Source organism: Sminthopsis crassicaudata, chromosome 1, assembly GCF_048593235.1.
Source record: "Sminthopsis crassicaudata isolate SCR6 chromosome 1, ASM4859323v1, whole genome shotgun sequence".
Classification (NCBI taxonomy): Eukaryota; Metazoa; Chordata; class Mammalia; order Dasyuromorphia; family Dasyuridae; genus Sminthopsis; species Sminthopsis crassicaudata.
Genome location: NC_133617.1, coordinates 532733213 through 532747671, shown reverse-complemented (window position 1 = coordinate 532747671; position 14459 = coordinate 532733213). Strand labels below are relative to the sequence as shown.

Below are 14459 nucleotides of genomic sequence, written 5' to 3'. Positions count from 1 at the left end.
GTCAATTATAATTGGAAAGAAAAATCAAATGTGACTCTTTCCTTTCACATTCCCCACAGTCAATCAATTGAAAAGCCTATTCCATCCTGCTTCATTTTAGAGACAAGAAAATTCAGAGATCCGCGGCTTACTCAGTGTCATACAAATATTTCTAATAATAGGAACTACATTTGTACTCAAGAAGATGGGGCACTACAACCACTTCCTTTCCATAAAGGAACCCATCTGTTCTGGAACCAGACATTCTCTGGATGATGTTGAATTCTGAGAAAGTAAAATCAAAGTAAAATTATTCTTAAAGTCTCCCCAAAGAGAGAAGTAGAAGTTTCCTCTATAGACAATATAAATCTGGCATAGGACAGGTATTTTTTCCCTTAATGATGCAAATACTGATACTGGCTTATTTTCTCCTCTTGTCAGGAAATGCTAAAATGCTCATCCTGGAAAGTCAGTTTCTCAGGCTGTCTCATTATCATAGTTAAAGCTACCATAATGTACTTAAATTGCTTTGAATAGCATCTGGATTTCACAAACAATTGTAATAGCTAAAAATTCTATATCTAGTTAGAAGCAGATCACTAGGCCAAATATTCTTCTTACCCAACGATTTACACATTTCAATTGAAAAGCAGCAAAATCTCACATATTTGCCATTTGTTCCCAATATAAAAATTTGCTGTAAGAGGGGAAACAGTAGGGACATGATTATAACAGGACAAAACATCCTTAGTTCGATTTGACTTTGATATGAATCATAAATGAAGATCACACATGTCATAACAATCCTATCCCATTGCCAGACTCCAGAATGGGGGATCCATAATAAGAAGCATTCTTCTACAAAGGAACACAATTGAGAAATCAAGTTAGAAAAGAAATGTTAAAATTAAAAACATTCAAATTTTCTTAAAAATGTTATTCAGTAACACTTTATAGCTGTTATTATACTCCTCCTAGAAATTGATGCTTAAATCTTATTAGAAGGTATAGAGCAATATATGGCACTACCATATAAGTATTGATGTATTTTCACCTAGACTCTGTACTATATCCTTAATGTTCATGTCTCCCACAAGCACTACCCCTCTTCTTGTTTGTGTTCTCATCAGAGAAGCTTATGCATCAACATAAACTTCCCCAGATCCATCAGATAGATGCAGGGCCACTGGACCTCTCTAACACAAAGTTGTCTCCAAGCCTGAATATATCTATTTCAAGATCAATATTTGGTCATCTGCTCAGGAAAGGAATCACAAGGAGAAAAAATGTAGGACAAGAACCCTAGCTCAAGTAAGCCTAGTTAAATCCCCTAGTTGAGTCATGTGCAAGAGGTCACTATAAAAGCTCTCATGGGGAAATCTAATGAAAGAGAGCTATTTTCCATATGGTCTGTTTGAAAGAGGAGTCACTCCCTTTTAGAAGATCTTCTAAAGTAACTATACAGGGAGGGTAGCTCTATCTTTGTCCCCTTTATATAATAAAATAATCTGCCCAGGAGAGACTTCAGCAAAATAGCAAAATCCTGAGGGACAGAATGCAAACACATTAGATATAATATTAATTTTTCATATTTTAGAAAGGGTCTAAGATTTGAAAAACCTAATAAAAGATCATCAAAATGAACTTCCCTCTAAAGCTTTATCTGCAATCTTACCTTTGTTCTTAACCATTTATTTGCATAAAACCATAAAGGGAATCTGAGAAGAATATTATTGAAAACAGGAGAAGCTGCCCTCTACCTGACTGGAGACAACAAACTCCAGACCTGAGACTCTGAGAGAGTCAAAAAGAAAAAAAGTTTTGCTAATTCTAGATGTGTCATTGCCCTAGCAATGAAGAAAGCATGGTTATCACCTGGCTGAGACAGTGACTGAAGGTGCTGAAAGACAGCAGCTGTCTGTCCATCCAAGAGTGAATCCAGGAATTCTGAGAAGTCACCAGTGTCTGAGTGATCTTACAGGGTACCATGCCTGGTCCAGTTTGATATCAGATTAGTGAAAATCAACCTGCCAAGTCCAGTCTTTTCCCATTCCCTTTCCCCATGCCACATATATCTCTCCTAACTCCACTATGCTTCCCAACCCCACTTCTCCTCCTTAACTCTTTTAAGGTTCTATGCCACTTTTCAGTACCTCAAGGAGCGTTTCCTTTGTCTTGGTAAATGGAACTTGCCTTTTCCATCATTAATTATTAAAACCCCTTTCTATGCTCTCCCAACTCTATTTCATATTTATGATTTCTGGTGACTATTCTATCTTTTCATTTTGTCTGTTAACTTATTTCTCTGAATAAATCTACCTTTTGCCAAAGAGAATGGGCATTGTGAATTCTTTATATGACTGAACCCCAACTTTGGTGCCTGCCTGCTATTGTCTACAACACCCACATCATTTTGGTTCTTGACCCACATCATTGGTGCCAAACCATATAACATAAACCACATGAATTGTAATAAAAAAAAAACAAAACTAAATACCTAAATGTTTTCTAAAATACCTAAATACCTAAAAATACCTAAAATACCTAAAAATAAAACTAAATACCTAAATACCTAAAAATACTTAAAATACCTAAATACCTAAAAATAAAACTAAATACCTAAATACCTAAAAATACCTAAAATACCTAAATATCTAAAAATCTAATCCAGTTTTAACTATCCAATAGGCAGTTGGAGATTTAACGTATAAGCTCAGAAGGGAAGGATTTATGGATTTAGGAGTCATCTGAATAGAAATGAAAATACTATTGTGTAAGTATGATGAAGGGGAAGGTTTCAGAGGACATTTGTATCAACTGATTATAAGTGAAGTGAGCAGGAGTAGGAATTCAATTTATACAATAATAAGCAAATTATAAAGATAACTTAGAAAGACTTAAGAACTCTGATCAGTGTAAGAAATGGCCACGGTTTCAGAAAACCCATGATGAAACATGCTACCCAAGTGAGGGACTTAAGTACAGAATGAGACAGATACAGAGCAATCCAAGAAAGGTTTAGTGCAGTTTTAAGCTATTGAAGCTTTGGGAGACCTCCTGTGGACAATGTGGGAATTTGTTTTGTTTAACTGAATATTTATTATAGCAGTTTTGTTTTTTCTTTCCTTTCTTTCTCCCGGGTCGGGAGAGATAGGAGGAAAAGAAAATAGATTTTTATTCGTTGAGAAAAGAATACTCTTGACCTTGGTCCTTGAAGAATAAGTCACACATATGAGCCCCTGGGTCTTACTCAAAGCCTTTGCAATCTGGTAAAATTGAATAACCTTGAGGATCCCAAGGTCTGGTCCACACCCTATCCCATCATGATGAGGCATTATAATAGAACTTAAATGAATTTTATAGCCAACTAAGGAGGATCATTGATGGTACAGGATATGTACAAGACACATTACAAGGATTAGTCACATGTCATGATCCATAGCCTAATCTAGCAGTTAAAAGGTTCAAAATGAAACTTTCTATTTCCATAAATATCCAGATATTTTAGTATCAGTAGAAAAGGGTAACAGAAACCCTAGGAAACATATCTTCCTCTGCCAATAATTATACAGTCTCTCCCCCCCCAAAAAAAATAGACCAAGTAACCATACCCTTTACTATAGTTGATATTGGCTCTACTAGTAGCCAGAATGGACACAGTAAATACTCATTACTATCAGAGGTGGCGATTACTCATTCCAAAGTTTCAAAACCCAGTCTGGAACTCAGCTCTACAAGCCAGGGACAGTGGAGTGGGGTGAGGTTGTGGGGTGGAGGTGGAGGGTGGAGGATTCTCAGCTCACCCCTTTTTGTGTCATGATTCCCTATTCGGGCTGTAAAGTTTGAAGCACATGAGGTTTATCCTCCTCTCCAGAAAAAAATAGGATTCTCCGAGGAATCCTTCCTGGTGTCTTGTCTGCAAGCTTGGGTAAGATCTGTAAATGAGATGCTTTCACTTTGAAAATTTGTTATTATTCAGTCACATCCAACTCTTTATGATACCATTTAGGGTTTTCTTGAGCAAAGAAAGAGTGGTTTGCCATTTCTGGCTCTAGGTCACTTTAGAAATGAAGAACAGGGTTAAGTGACTTGTCTAATATCACACAAATAGTAGGTATCCAAGGTCAGATTTGAATTCTTAGAGGTGAGTTTTCCTGACTCAGGGCAGGCACTGTATCCACTGTACCACCCAGTTGCTTTGAAAGTAGGCTGACACTAAACTTTGCCCATGTATAGCCTTGAGGACCATGAAGAGGCAGGTGAATGGAGAAAATGTAGGCTTAGAGGATCAAATTCAACTTTCACTCAGACACTTATTGACTATATTAGAGGCTGCAAGGTATCAGGGAGACCTGGTTTGAATCTTGCCTCAAACACTTAGTAGCTATATGATTTTAGGAATATCACTTAACTTCTCTGAGTCTGTTTCCTCATCTATAAAATGAGGAGTTGAATTCAATGACCTCTAAAGACCTATAATCTTTATCTTAGAGGGGCAAATAGCTGGCCAGCACCATTTTTCCTTAACTATAAACATAAGGTAATTAAACTAAGTAATGTCTAAACAGATCATAAGATCATAATTTTAGAACTTAAAAGATTGTAATAAGGAGCATTAATATAGGTTTGCAGGGTGCTTTACAAATATTATCTCATTTGACTTTTCAACAATCATAGGAGGAAGGTATGCATTTCTTAACACCATTTTATAGATGAGGAAACTCAAGTAAATGGAGTTAAGTGACTTGTCAACAGTCACACAGTGAGGAAGTGGCTGAGATTAGACTTGAACTCTAGGCTTTCTGACTCCATTTCATTTCTGATGAACACATTTTATATTAAAAAGTAAGTGAGATACTGAATAGTTTACAATTTTCTTAACACAAACAATATTTATTACTGATAAGAAAATAACTCTCATCTAGCTCTTTCAGATTTTCAAAGAGCTTTACAAATATCTCATTTTATATTATACCATTTCACAGATGAAGAAGCTCAGGCAGATAGAGACTTGGTGTTTTGCCAAAATAACCTCAAAAGAAAGTATCTGAGGTCAAATTTGAATTCATATCCTTCTCTATTCTAGTTTCTTCTCCTTTATTAAATGCTCAGTGAAAATTAAAAAAAAAAACTTTGTAATTATACTTGTGCATTAAAGCAGCACAACTACAAAAATTTCCAAGCACCTAAGAGAAAATAGCAAAATGTTAAAAGAAAAAGAAAACCAATGTAGATGACATAGCAAAAGTGAAAATGAGAACTGAAAAGTGGGAAATTCCTGTGTTCAAGAAAAATATGGATAGCATCTCTCAATAAATAGCTGACACACATGGAGGAAAGTCATTCATACTACAGACCTCTGAGGTGTGTACCTAACCAGATCCTTACAAGATTACTATGGCCAACAGGAGCATCCTGCAGCTTGTCCTTCTTTTCTTCTTTGCTTATGTCTCTTCTGAAATCTATGACTCGCTTCGCTTCTATCAAAGAAGAACCAATAAAAGTAGTGTACATCTCCTGAAAAAAATGATTGGTGAACTTCATCCAGAATGTCAAAAGGACAGAATGGACTTCCAGATCCCTAAGGAGATTCTACAGCCTAAGCAATACCAAAAGGAGAATGCTACTATGGTCATCCATGAGATGCTCCAGCAAATTTTCCTCCTATTCAGCAGCAAAAATGATAGCTTTGGTGTGAATAAGACCATTATTGAGACATTCCTCAATATAATCTTTCAACAAATGGAGCATTTAGAAATGGCTTTGAAGAAAGAGATGAACCAGATCAATAGCACAAGGTTGAATGAAGAGAACATCGAACATCTAAACAATTACTATCAAAGGATAATGAACTATTTGGAAAACAAAAAGTATAGCAGCTGCTCCTGGAAGATAGTCCAGGTGGAAACAAGACTGAATTTTTTCTTCCTTTACAAATTAACAGAACGTCTTAAAAACTGAAGGACTTGGAGTTTGCATTATAGAAACCAGACAGCGTGTATAAATATTACTGTTGTTGGCATCCAACATACCAAATTTAAAATGAAAACTGGACAATTTTATTTATTTATTAAATATTTATTTATTAAATAGATTTATTTAAGATATTTGTTTACATTTGGATAATAAATTATTTTGAAATCTAAATGTGTTAAGTTGCTTTTTCAACTCAATTTATTGATTAAGTTTAAAAGCATTAGCTTAGCAATTAGTGTGCACTAGGATAATGCCTTTATATCTTTTTTCTATATCAGAAATTTCTTACTCATTATGTTTCTTCTTTTTCTTCTCTTTATCTTTGATTTTTCAGAAAAAAAGAAAGAAGAGCCAAGAATTTAGAAAATCAGATATTTTTCCCCTGGATTTTCTCTATCATAGACTCAAAGAGCTCAAAAATATTTCTCAATATTTTAAAATATAAAACATGGCCCTTGCCCTCGAGGAGCTTACTATCACCCCTCCCCAATCACAACTCCCCCTTCCCACACATGCTTCTTACTAGTTGAAAATAAGATCCAATAAGGACCTCAATATGTCATTTAGTTCAGCCCCCAGGCAGGGCTATGCCTAAATAATTCCAGATAGATTGTTACTTGCCCAACTTTTTAAAAGAATTCCAAGAAAAGGCAAAGGGAGTATATCTTATCTCACTCCATAACTTGGTTCAGGGGGCTTCTAATCCATACAGTCAAGGTCTTTCTTATGTCTAATCTGATTACCTTCTGCTGAAATTAAAATCCATTTCCTCTGGCTCTATTTTTAGGGGAGGTGAAAAAAGGTTTCTTAAGGATTTCCACAGGATCCTTTGCAAAAAAAAAAAAAAGCATTCTCGTCAGGCAAACAAACAATAAACATTTATTAAGTACCAAAAAAAAAAAAATTAGAGTCCAACCCTTAAAGATCTACAACATGTGTAAAATGTCATGAAAAAACAGGGTTATTTTATGTATACCTTTTGATCCAGCAGTGCCACTACTATCTATACCCTAAAGAGAACATAAAAGAGAGAAAAGGACCCATACATGCAAAAAAAATCTTTTTGTGGTGGTAAAGAATTGGAAAGTGAGTGGATGCCCATCAATTGGGGAATGGCTGAATAAGTTGTGGTATATAAATGTAATGGAATACTATTGTTCTATAAGAAATGATGAACAGGCTGATTTAAGAAAAGTCAGGAAAAACTTACCTGAGCTGATGCTGAGTGAGGTGAACAGAACCAGCATGTACACATCAACAGAAAGAATGTGTGATGATCAGCTATGATAGAATTTAGCTCTTCTCATTCAGTGATTCAAGGCAATGCCAAAAAAACTGAATGAAAATGTCATCAGCATCCAAAGAAAAAACTATAGAGACTTGAGTGCAGATTGAAGCATAATATTTTTACCTTTTTATTTCTTTTGTTTTTCCCTTTTGTTTTGCTTCTTTCCCCCAACATAATTTATATGGAAACATTTTAAAAATGCATAACAACAACTATATACTATATGATGATTAAATCTGATGTAATTGGTTCTCTTTAACAATGAGATGATCCAAATCAGTTCCAATTGTTAAGAAATGAAGAGAACCAGCACCCAGCGAAAGAACTATAGAAAATGAGTGTGGACCACAACTCTGTATTGTTTGCTTGTATTTTAATTTTCCTTCTCAGGTTATTTTTACATTCTTTCTAAATCCAATTTTACTTGTGCAATAAGATAACTGTATAAAAATTTATATATATATATATATATATTATATTTAAAATATGCTTTAACATTTTTAACATGTATTGGACTACCTGCCATCTAGGGGAGAGGGTGGGGGGAAGGAGAGGAAAAGTTGCAACAGAAGGTTTCACAAGAATCAGTGATGAAAAATTACCCATGCATATGTTTTGTAAATAAAAAGCTATAATAATAAAAAATGAATGTATAATGTGAAAAAATCAAATAAAATTTTTAATCATAGGGTTATTAGAGTAAAAGGAAGGGGCAGAAATAAGAAGGAAAAAGTCAGGCTGTTTACTTTTAATGAGTGGGCTATGAGGCACTGAGAGTTTTTAGATTTCTAAGGTTATTAGAGAGAAGTACACAGTCCCATCCAAGTTCCCCACAAAAAAAAAGATTTAACTAGCTGATGGAAAAGAGCAGGACAGCATATATCCCGAGTCTTATCTTAGAAACAACCCATAAAATAATAGAAAGAAGAGAAGACTTAGAATAGGACAGTTCAGGTTTAAGTCTCTGTTCCACGAATTACTAATCATTTGACCTAAGACAGATCATTTGCTTAAGGTATTTGGGCTACAATTCCCCTCCACCCACCCACCCTCAAAAAGAGTAGCATAGAATACTTACTTTACAAGATTTCTGTGAGGATAAACAGAGACAATTTATATAATGTGTTTTGATTAATAAAAATTTATTTAAATATAATTAATTGCAAGAAAGTCAAGCCAATATAGTGGTGAATAGGCAGCAACTCAATTGAACTCTCCCAACATTTCCCTTCAAACAACTTTAAAATAACTCCTAAAATCAAATTTTAGAATGGTGGAACCAAAAATTAAAAAAAAAAAAAAAAAAAAGAGATCAGAGAAGATTGAAGCTTTTTTTTTTCTTTTTTGGATGTTGTGATCTCTTTCTTTCTTTTAAACTTGAAATCTTGACCAACCTCTAAAGGACTAAAACAAAATCTCCTCTTAGTAGGATACTCACCCACTAATAGTACTCCTAGGACCTCACAGCAACAGAGCCAAGGAAAAAATGAGTAGCTAAGTGGCACAATGGATAAAGTATGAAAGCTGGAATCAGAAAGATCTCAATTCAAAGCCTCAGCACTTACTAACTGTGATCCTGGGGAAGTCACTTTACCTATTTGTCTTGGTTTTCTCATCTATAAAAAAAAAAAAAATAAATAAATAAATAAATAAATAAATAAATAAATAAATAAATGAATAAATGAATGAATGAATGAATGAATGAATGAATGAATGAATAAATAAATAAATAAATAAAAGGAGGGGGGAATAACATTAAGTTTCTATAAAGATCAAATGATGTAATAGCTGCAGAACACTTAGTTCAGTCCTATATATAAGTTGGCTACCATTATTATCCCAACAATTTCCTTCCAATTTCCCTCATCCTCTCATAAACCACTTAGAAAACCATCCAACTGCTGACACAAATTCCTAGACACTTGGATTTCAAGATGATGCTCCCCAGAAGTAGCTTCTTAGAGCCCCACTGGCTTCAATCTGAAATAGATCCCTTCCCAAACAGCAATCATTCTGAGACCCTCTCCCTCCAGGCCAGGGCATTAATATTAACCCCCATTTTAGTTGACTTTGTCTGGGCCAGTGGTCCTCAGACTTTTTAAATAGGGCCAGTTCACTGTCCCTCAGACTGTTGGAGGGCCAGACTATAGTAAAAACAAAAACTCACACTCTGTCTCCGCCCCTCAGCCCATTTGCCATAACCCGGTGGGCCGCATAAACGTCCTCAGCAGCAGCATCTGGCCCTCCAGCCGTAGTTTGAGAATCCCTAGACTGCAGTTTGGAAATCTATGCTTAAAGGGTGACAAAAAGGCTTTGGCCCTGGACAAATGGCAGAGGACTTTAGTAGCTGCCTCCATAGTCCTTACAGGCTTCTATCATTTTTGTTAGATACCCAGAAAAGCTGAATATTGAAGCCCAGAAGCCCATCAAATAATATGAGAAGTATACATAATGAAAATAGAAAGAACAATCACAAAACAAATGAGAAAAGAAATGTTTCAGAATTACAAAGAACAAGCTTAATATCCAAAGAAATTATATGAGATGATTATTCCCCCTATTCCTTTGAAGAAATAAGTCTATGAATGTGGAAGATTGAATATGTCAGGTTTTTGGAAGGTAGGTTTTTTTTTTTAATGAATTGATTGATTTACTGGCTTTCCTTCTCTTTTTCCTTGTTTTCTTTCTTTCTTTTTCTTTTCTTTCTTTCTTTTTTTTTTTTTTTTTTTTTTTTGGTTTTCTTTGTTATGATGAATGATTTTCATGGAAGGAGAGAAGGGGAATATAGAAGGAACTCTAGGCAGAATATAAAAAAGATAACAATAAAATTTATTTTAAAATAAGAATCACTTTTTGAACAGTAAAATAACTCTTTGGACATGTATACTAATATTGTATTTAATTTATACTTTAACATATTTAACATGTATTGGTCAACCTGCCATCTGGGGGATGGGGTGGGGGAAGGAGAGGGAAAATTGGAACAAAAGGTTTGGCAATTGTCAATGCTGAAAAATTACCCATGCATATATCTTGTAAATAAAAAGCTATAATTTAAAAAAAAATCAAGAATCAGAGAATCCCATGTCTCTATCTCAGATCCCTGCTTATTACCAGACGTATATTAAATTTTGACAACACTTAAATACTGTTTTCATTCATTTATGAATTAGGAGAAACAACCTATTCTTAATAAAAGCTGACATTTATATAGCATTTTAAGGCTTCCAACATATTTTTCCAACATTTTTGGCAGATAGGATCTATTATTATCCCCATTTTGTAAAGGAGAATACTGAGGCTGAGAGTGGTTAAGTAACTTGTTTAGAATTATATAGCTACTGAAGCATATTAGGAAGACTTTTCTGACTTCAAGTTCATCCAGCTGCCTTCAATGGAATTGAGATATTTCCTCTATATTATAAATAGTTCAAATTTTTTGGCATGGAGGGTGGCTTAGAGAGAAGGTGGGAAATAATAAATCTGATGCATCAGAAGCCCATACATAGTATTGCATAAATAGCATATTTTCAGTAAAGAAAGAAACATATTTCTCTCTCTCTCTCTCTCTCTCTCTCTCTCTCTCTCTCTCTCTCTCTCTCTCTCTCTCTCTCTCTCTCTCTCTCTCTCTCTCTCATAGGAAAAAATCTATCAGTACGTAAAGGCAGAAATTTCATCATATTGTATACAATACTAAGAACTCTTAATAAAAATGGTAGCCCTAAAATTCATAGACAGAATTTGAGAAGAAAACCTGAGATGAGATAAACCATACACTGAGAAAAAAAAGTGACAACAAACATTCTAATCATTGTCAGAAATTAGCAAGCTCAGACGTGTAGTCTTGACATATATGTGACATATTAAAAAAATGTTCCCACAGAAGATCACAAAAGTGATCAATTCTCAATCTTTTGGATAAGATCAAGGGAGGATGGTTATTTTGTATTGATAGAAAGAAATGACTGAGAAGCTTCTTGAACAATCAGAAAGATGAAACTATTTTTTGCTCAAGTCTCGTGTTGTTGACAAGTGTCTTAGTCACTACTTTTTTGGTACAACCATTAGTAACTCTCAAACTCTCTAATTAAAAAAAAAGTGGGTAGCAGTGATATTGTTACACAAACTTGATTCAAAGAAGAAACAAGTAGATTTTATAGGTGGCCACATATGTAACCTGAATTGTTCATGCTACTATGATTCTGGTCATGGTTTTGTTTCCCTTCTCAAACAAATGAGAAATAGAAATGCCTTTAGGGTACAAATCTTGACTTCACTAACAACTCTTCTGAGTTAAGCATCTGGTAACTGTATCCGTTCTCCATTCAGATAGGGATTTCCTGTCCATAGAAGGAATGCCAGGAAATTCCCATCTGCCCCAAATTTGCCTTTCAGGAAAAAAATGATCTCTCTCTCTCTCTCTCTCTCTCTCTCTCTCTCTCTCTCTCTCTCTCTCTCTCTCTCTCTCTCTCTCTCTCTCTCTCTCTCTCTCTCTCTCTCTCTCCTTCCTTGCCTCCTCTTCCCCCCACCAGACTTGAGGTAGGAAAAAGAATTGGTCAGTATCTAAAGGCAGAGATTTCATCATACTGTCTGGCCAAGCTATATTTCCTTTTTTCAACCACCATTTTCACTTCCAGCAGCACGAAAGTTAGAGATCAGAAGATTGGATTTAGTTTCCTTTTTGAACTCTGTTACCAGAGCAACTCTTTGGCACTTTCTGCTTTTATTACCACATGGGAATATTTAAGGTCTCTGACCCTAAATCTGTGAATAAAAATCTTCTCTCATTTTAAAAAATTTTGGGGGTCCTGATTCTTTCTTAAGAAAACAAAAAATTAAACAAAAATTCCTAAGGGCAGAAGGAATGTAGAAATATTTAGAGCTAGAAGAGATCCTAAAGACCATCTAAAACAACTTCCTCATTTTACAAATTTGGAAACTGAGGCAGAACTTTTTTTTTAATGACTTGCTTAAGGTCACACTAATTAACTAATCAGTGTTTGAGGAAGGATTTGAATTCAGACCTTCCTAACTTTAGCTAGAATGCTCTATTATATCATTCTACCTCATAGACAATTGAACTAGAAATTTCTGATATACAGATAAAGCCAAGTCAATGAAGACAGACTTTCCTATTAATAGACAATTCAACATACAGAATAGGTGAATACAGAGGTGAATGATGGTCCTTGTCTTCAAGAATCATAATATGATTAATAATACAAAGTCACATGAGAATATGATAAATGTATTAGGAAGATACAAATAAAACTCTAAAAAAAATTTAGAAAGATAATGTCTCCTGAGCTTGAGGAGTATAAGAAGGTTTCATGGAGGAGATGACATCTAATTTAGGCTTTGAAAAATAGGAAAGATTATAAGACTAGAGAGGAGCAAAAGCAAGAAGATAGAAGAAAGCAGAATGAAACTGGAAACAATCAATATAACATAAGGATGAAAAGTTCAGTTGGAGACTAGTTGCAAAGGACCTGAATGCCAGTCTAAGGAGTTTGCAACTTATATGGGAAGCCAAGATTTTCCAAATGGTTTTTCATTAATTGATTTGGAATTCTATGAGGAAATTTCATTGCTGGTCCTCTCACTAAAATATTAGAAAAATATATACATTGGAAATAATCATGTGCACATTTTTAGTAGGAAGATGATTTTGCACCTCTTTATTCTAAGGGCATCCACATCTTTGGGTTTCCAGACTAATATTTAGGGATTATACCATATGATTTCAAACTTGATTTGAAATATATTTTAAACATATATTATAAAACTGTTCCATAGCCAGATTAATGAGGGATATACTGCAACAAGCAAAAGAACAACAGAGAGAACCTAAAAATTAGAAACTCTGTTGGGTCCAAAAGTTTAGGGCATTGCCCACTTAGGTATAAAGAAAGCAGCTATCTGTTCTGGGCTTTTAAAAATGGTGGTTGGGTTCATTCTTCAGGGAATGTGGCCTCTAATAAAAGGTTTTAGGCTCTTTTTTATTCTTGTCCTCTTTGGACTTCTTGTGCCCAACCATGAAGCATTGTGGGATAGGGTTGGGATTATTTATAACTTAGATTTGGCTCATGATTTTCCCAAAGGTAGGAATGGAAAGATGCCCATTGCAAAATAAAGGACAGCTATTTATTTTCTACAATAAAGTAAGTTTTTTACACAAGACTCTCAGAGTCTTGTAAAATGTAAAGTGTAAAATTTAAAATAAGCAACTATAATAAGTATTATTATGTAGTCACAAGAAGTTAGCTTAAAACCTTCAAAGCAATATATTTAGAATGACTACTCCAAATGTTGGGGGTTGACAAATACTGGATACATTCATCTCAGGATGACTGTCCAGTCATCTACAATCAGTGAGAGACAGACAGACAGACAGAGACAGAAACACAGAAAGAAGAGAAAATAAAATAAATTGAAGGTAATTTAAGTTGGGGATGGGGTAGGAAGAAGGAAACAGCTGGAGAGAAGGTAGATCAAGAAAGATATCATGTAGGAAGTGCCACTTCAACAGAGTTTTAAAGGAAATTAAGGAGTCTTGGAAGTAAAGATGGGAAAGAAGTATTTTCTGTGGCAGGTCATTCTGTACAAAAAAAAAAAAAAAACAGAGGAAAGAAACGGAAGGTCATGTATGAGGAATGCCAGATTGACTAGACCAAAAAGTGTGTGAAGAGGAATAATGTGTATTAATACTGGAAAGAGAGGTTAGATTTAAATTGTAAAGAGTTTTAAATAGCAGAAAATTATGTGATTATTTGATAACCACTGAAATTGACTGAGTGAGAGAGTGACATGATCAGATCTGTGCTCCAGGAATAATATCACTTTGGCAGCTGTATGAAGGATAAATTTGAGAGAGGAGATACTAAAGACAGGATAATCAATTAGAAGGTTTTGTAGTAGTCTATTTGAGAAGTAATGAAGGCCTGATCTAGAATGGTAGCCATTGATTATTGCTAGGATTCATTCTTTAATCCACTTACTTTTATTTCCATGATTTATTTTTAATTCCTCATTTAATGCAATTAATTTAACTAAATTCACTTAGTTTCCATTTAGCTCTGCTTGTTTTATTTACATTTTCCTAATTGATTATAACTTTTATTGTGTTATGATACACAAAGGAAACATCAAATATTTCTGCATTTATGAGTTCTTTATACCCTAGAAAATAACAATTTTCATGATGATGCTATAGGAA

At 34.5% G+C, this 14459-nt stretch overlaps 1 protein-coding gene across 1 annotated transcript; it reads left to right on the top strand.

The window, feature by feature from the left end:
• The first annotated feature begins 5364 nt into the window (after window positions 1-5364).
• IFNB1 (interferon beta 1) lies at window positions 5365-5940 on the top strand. Its single transcript, XM_074287913.1, has one exon. The coding sequence runs from the start codon at window positions 5377-5379 to the stop codon at window positions 5938-5940; it is 564 nt and encodes a 187-aa protein (XP_074144014.1). The 5' UTR covers window positions 5365-5376.
• Window positions 5941-14459: the final 8519 nt, after the last annotated feature.

Bases quoted from the DNA above. Each gene is read 5' to 3' on its own strand.
- IFNB1 (XM_074287913.1), top strand. From the start codon at position 5,377: ATGGCCAACAGGAGCATCCTGCAGCTTGTCCTTCTTTTCTTCTTTGCT.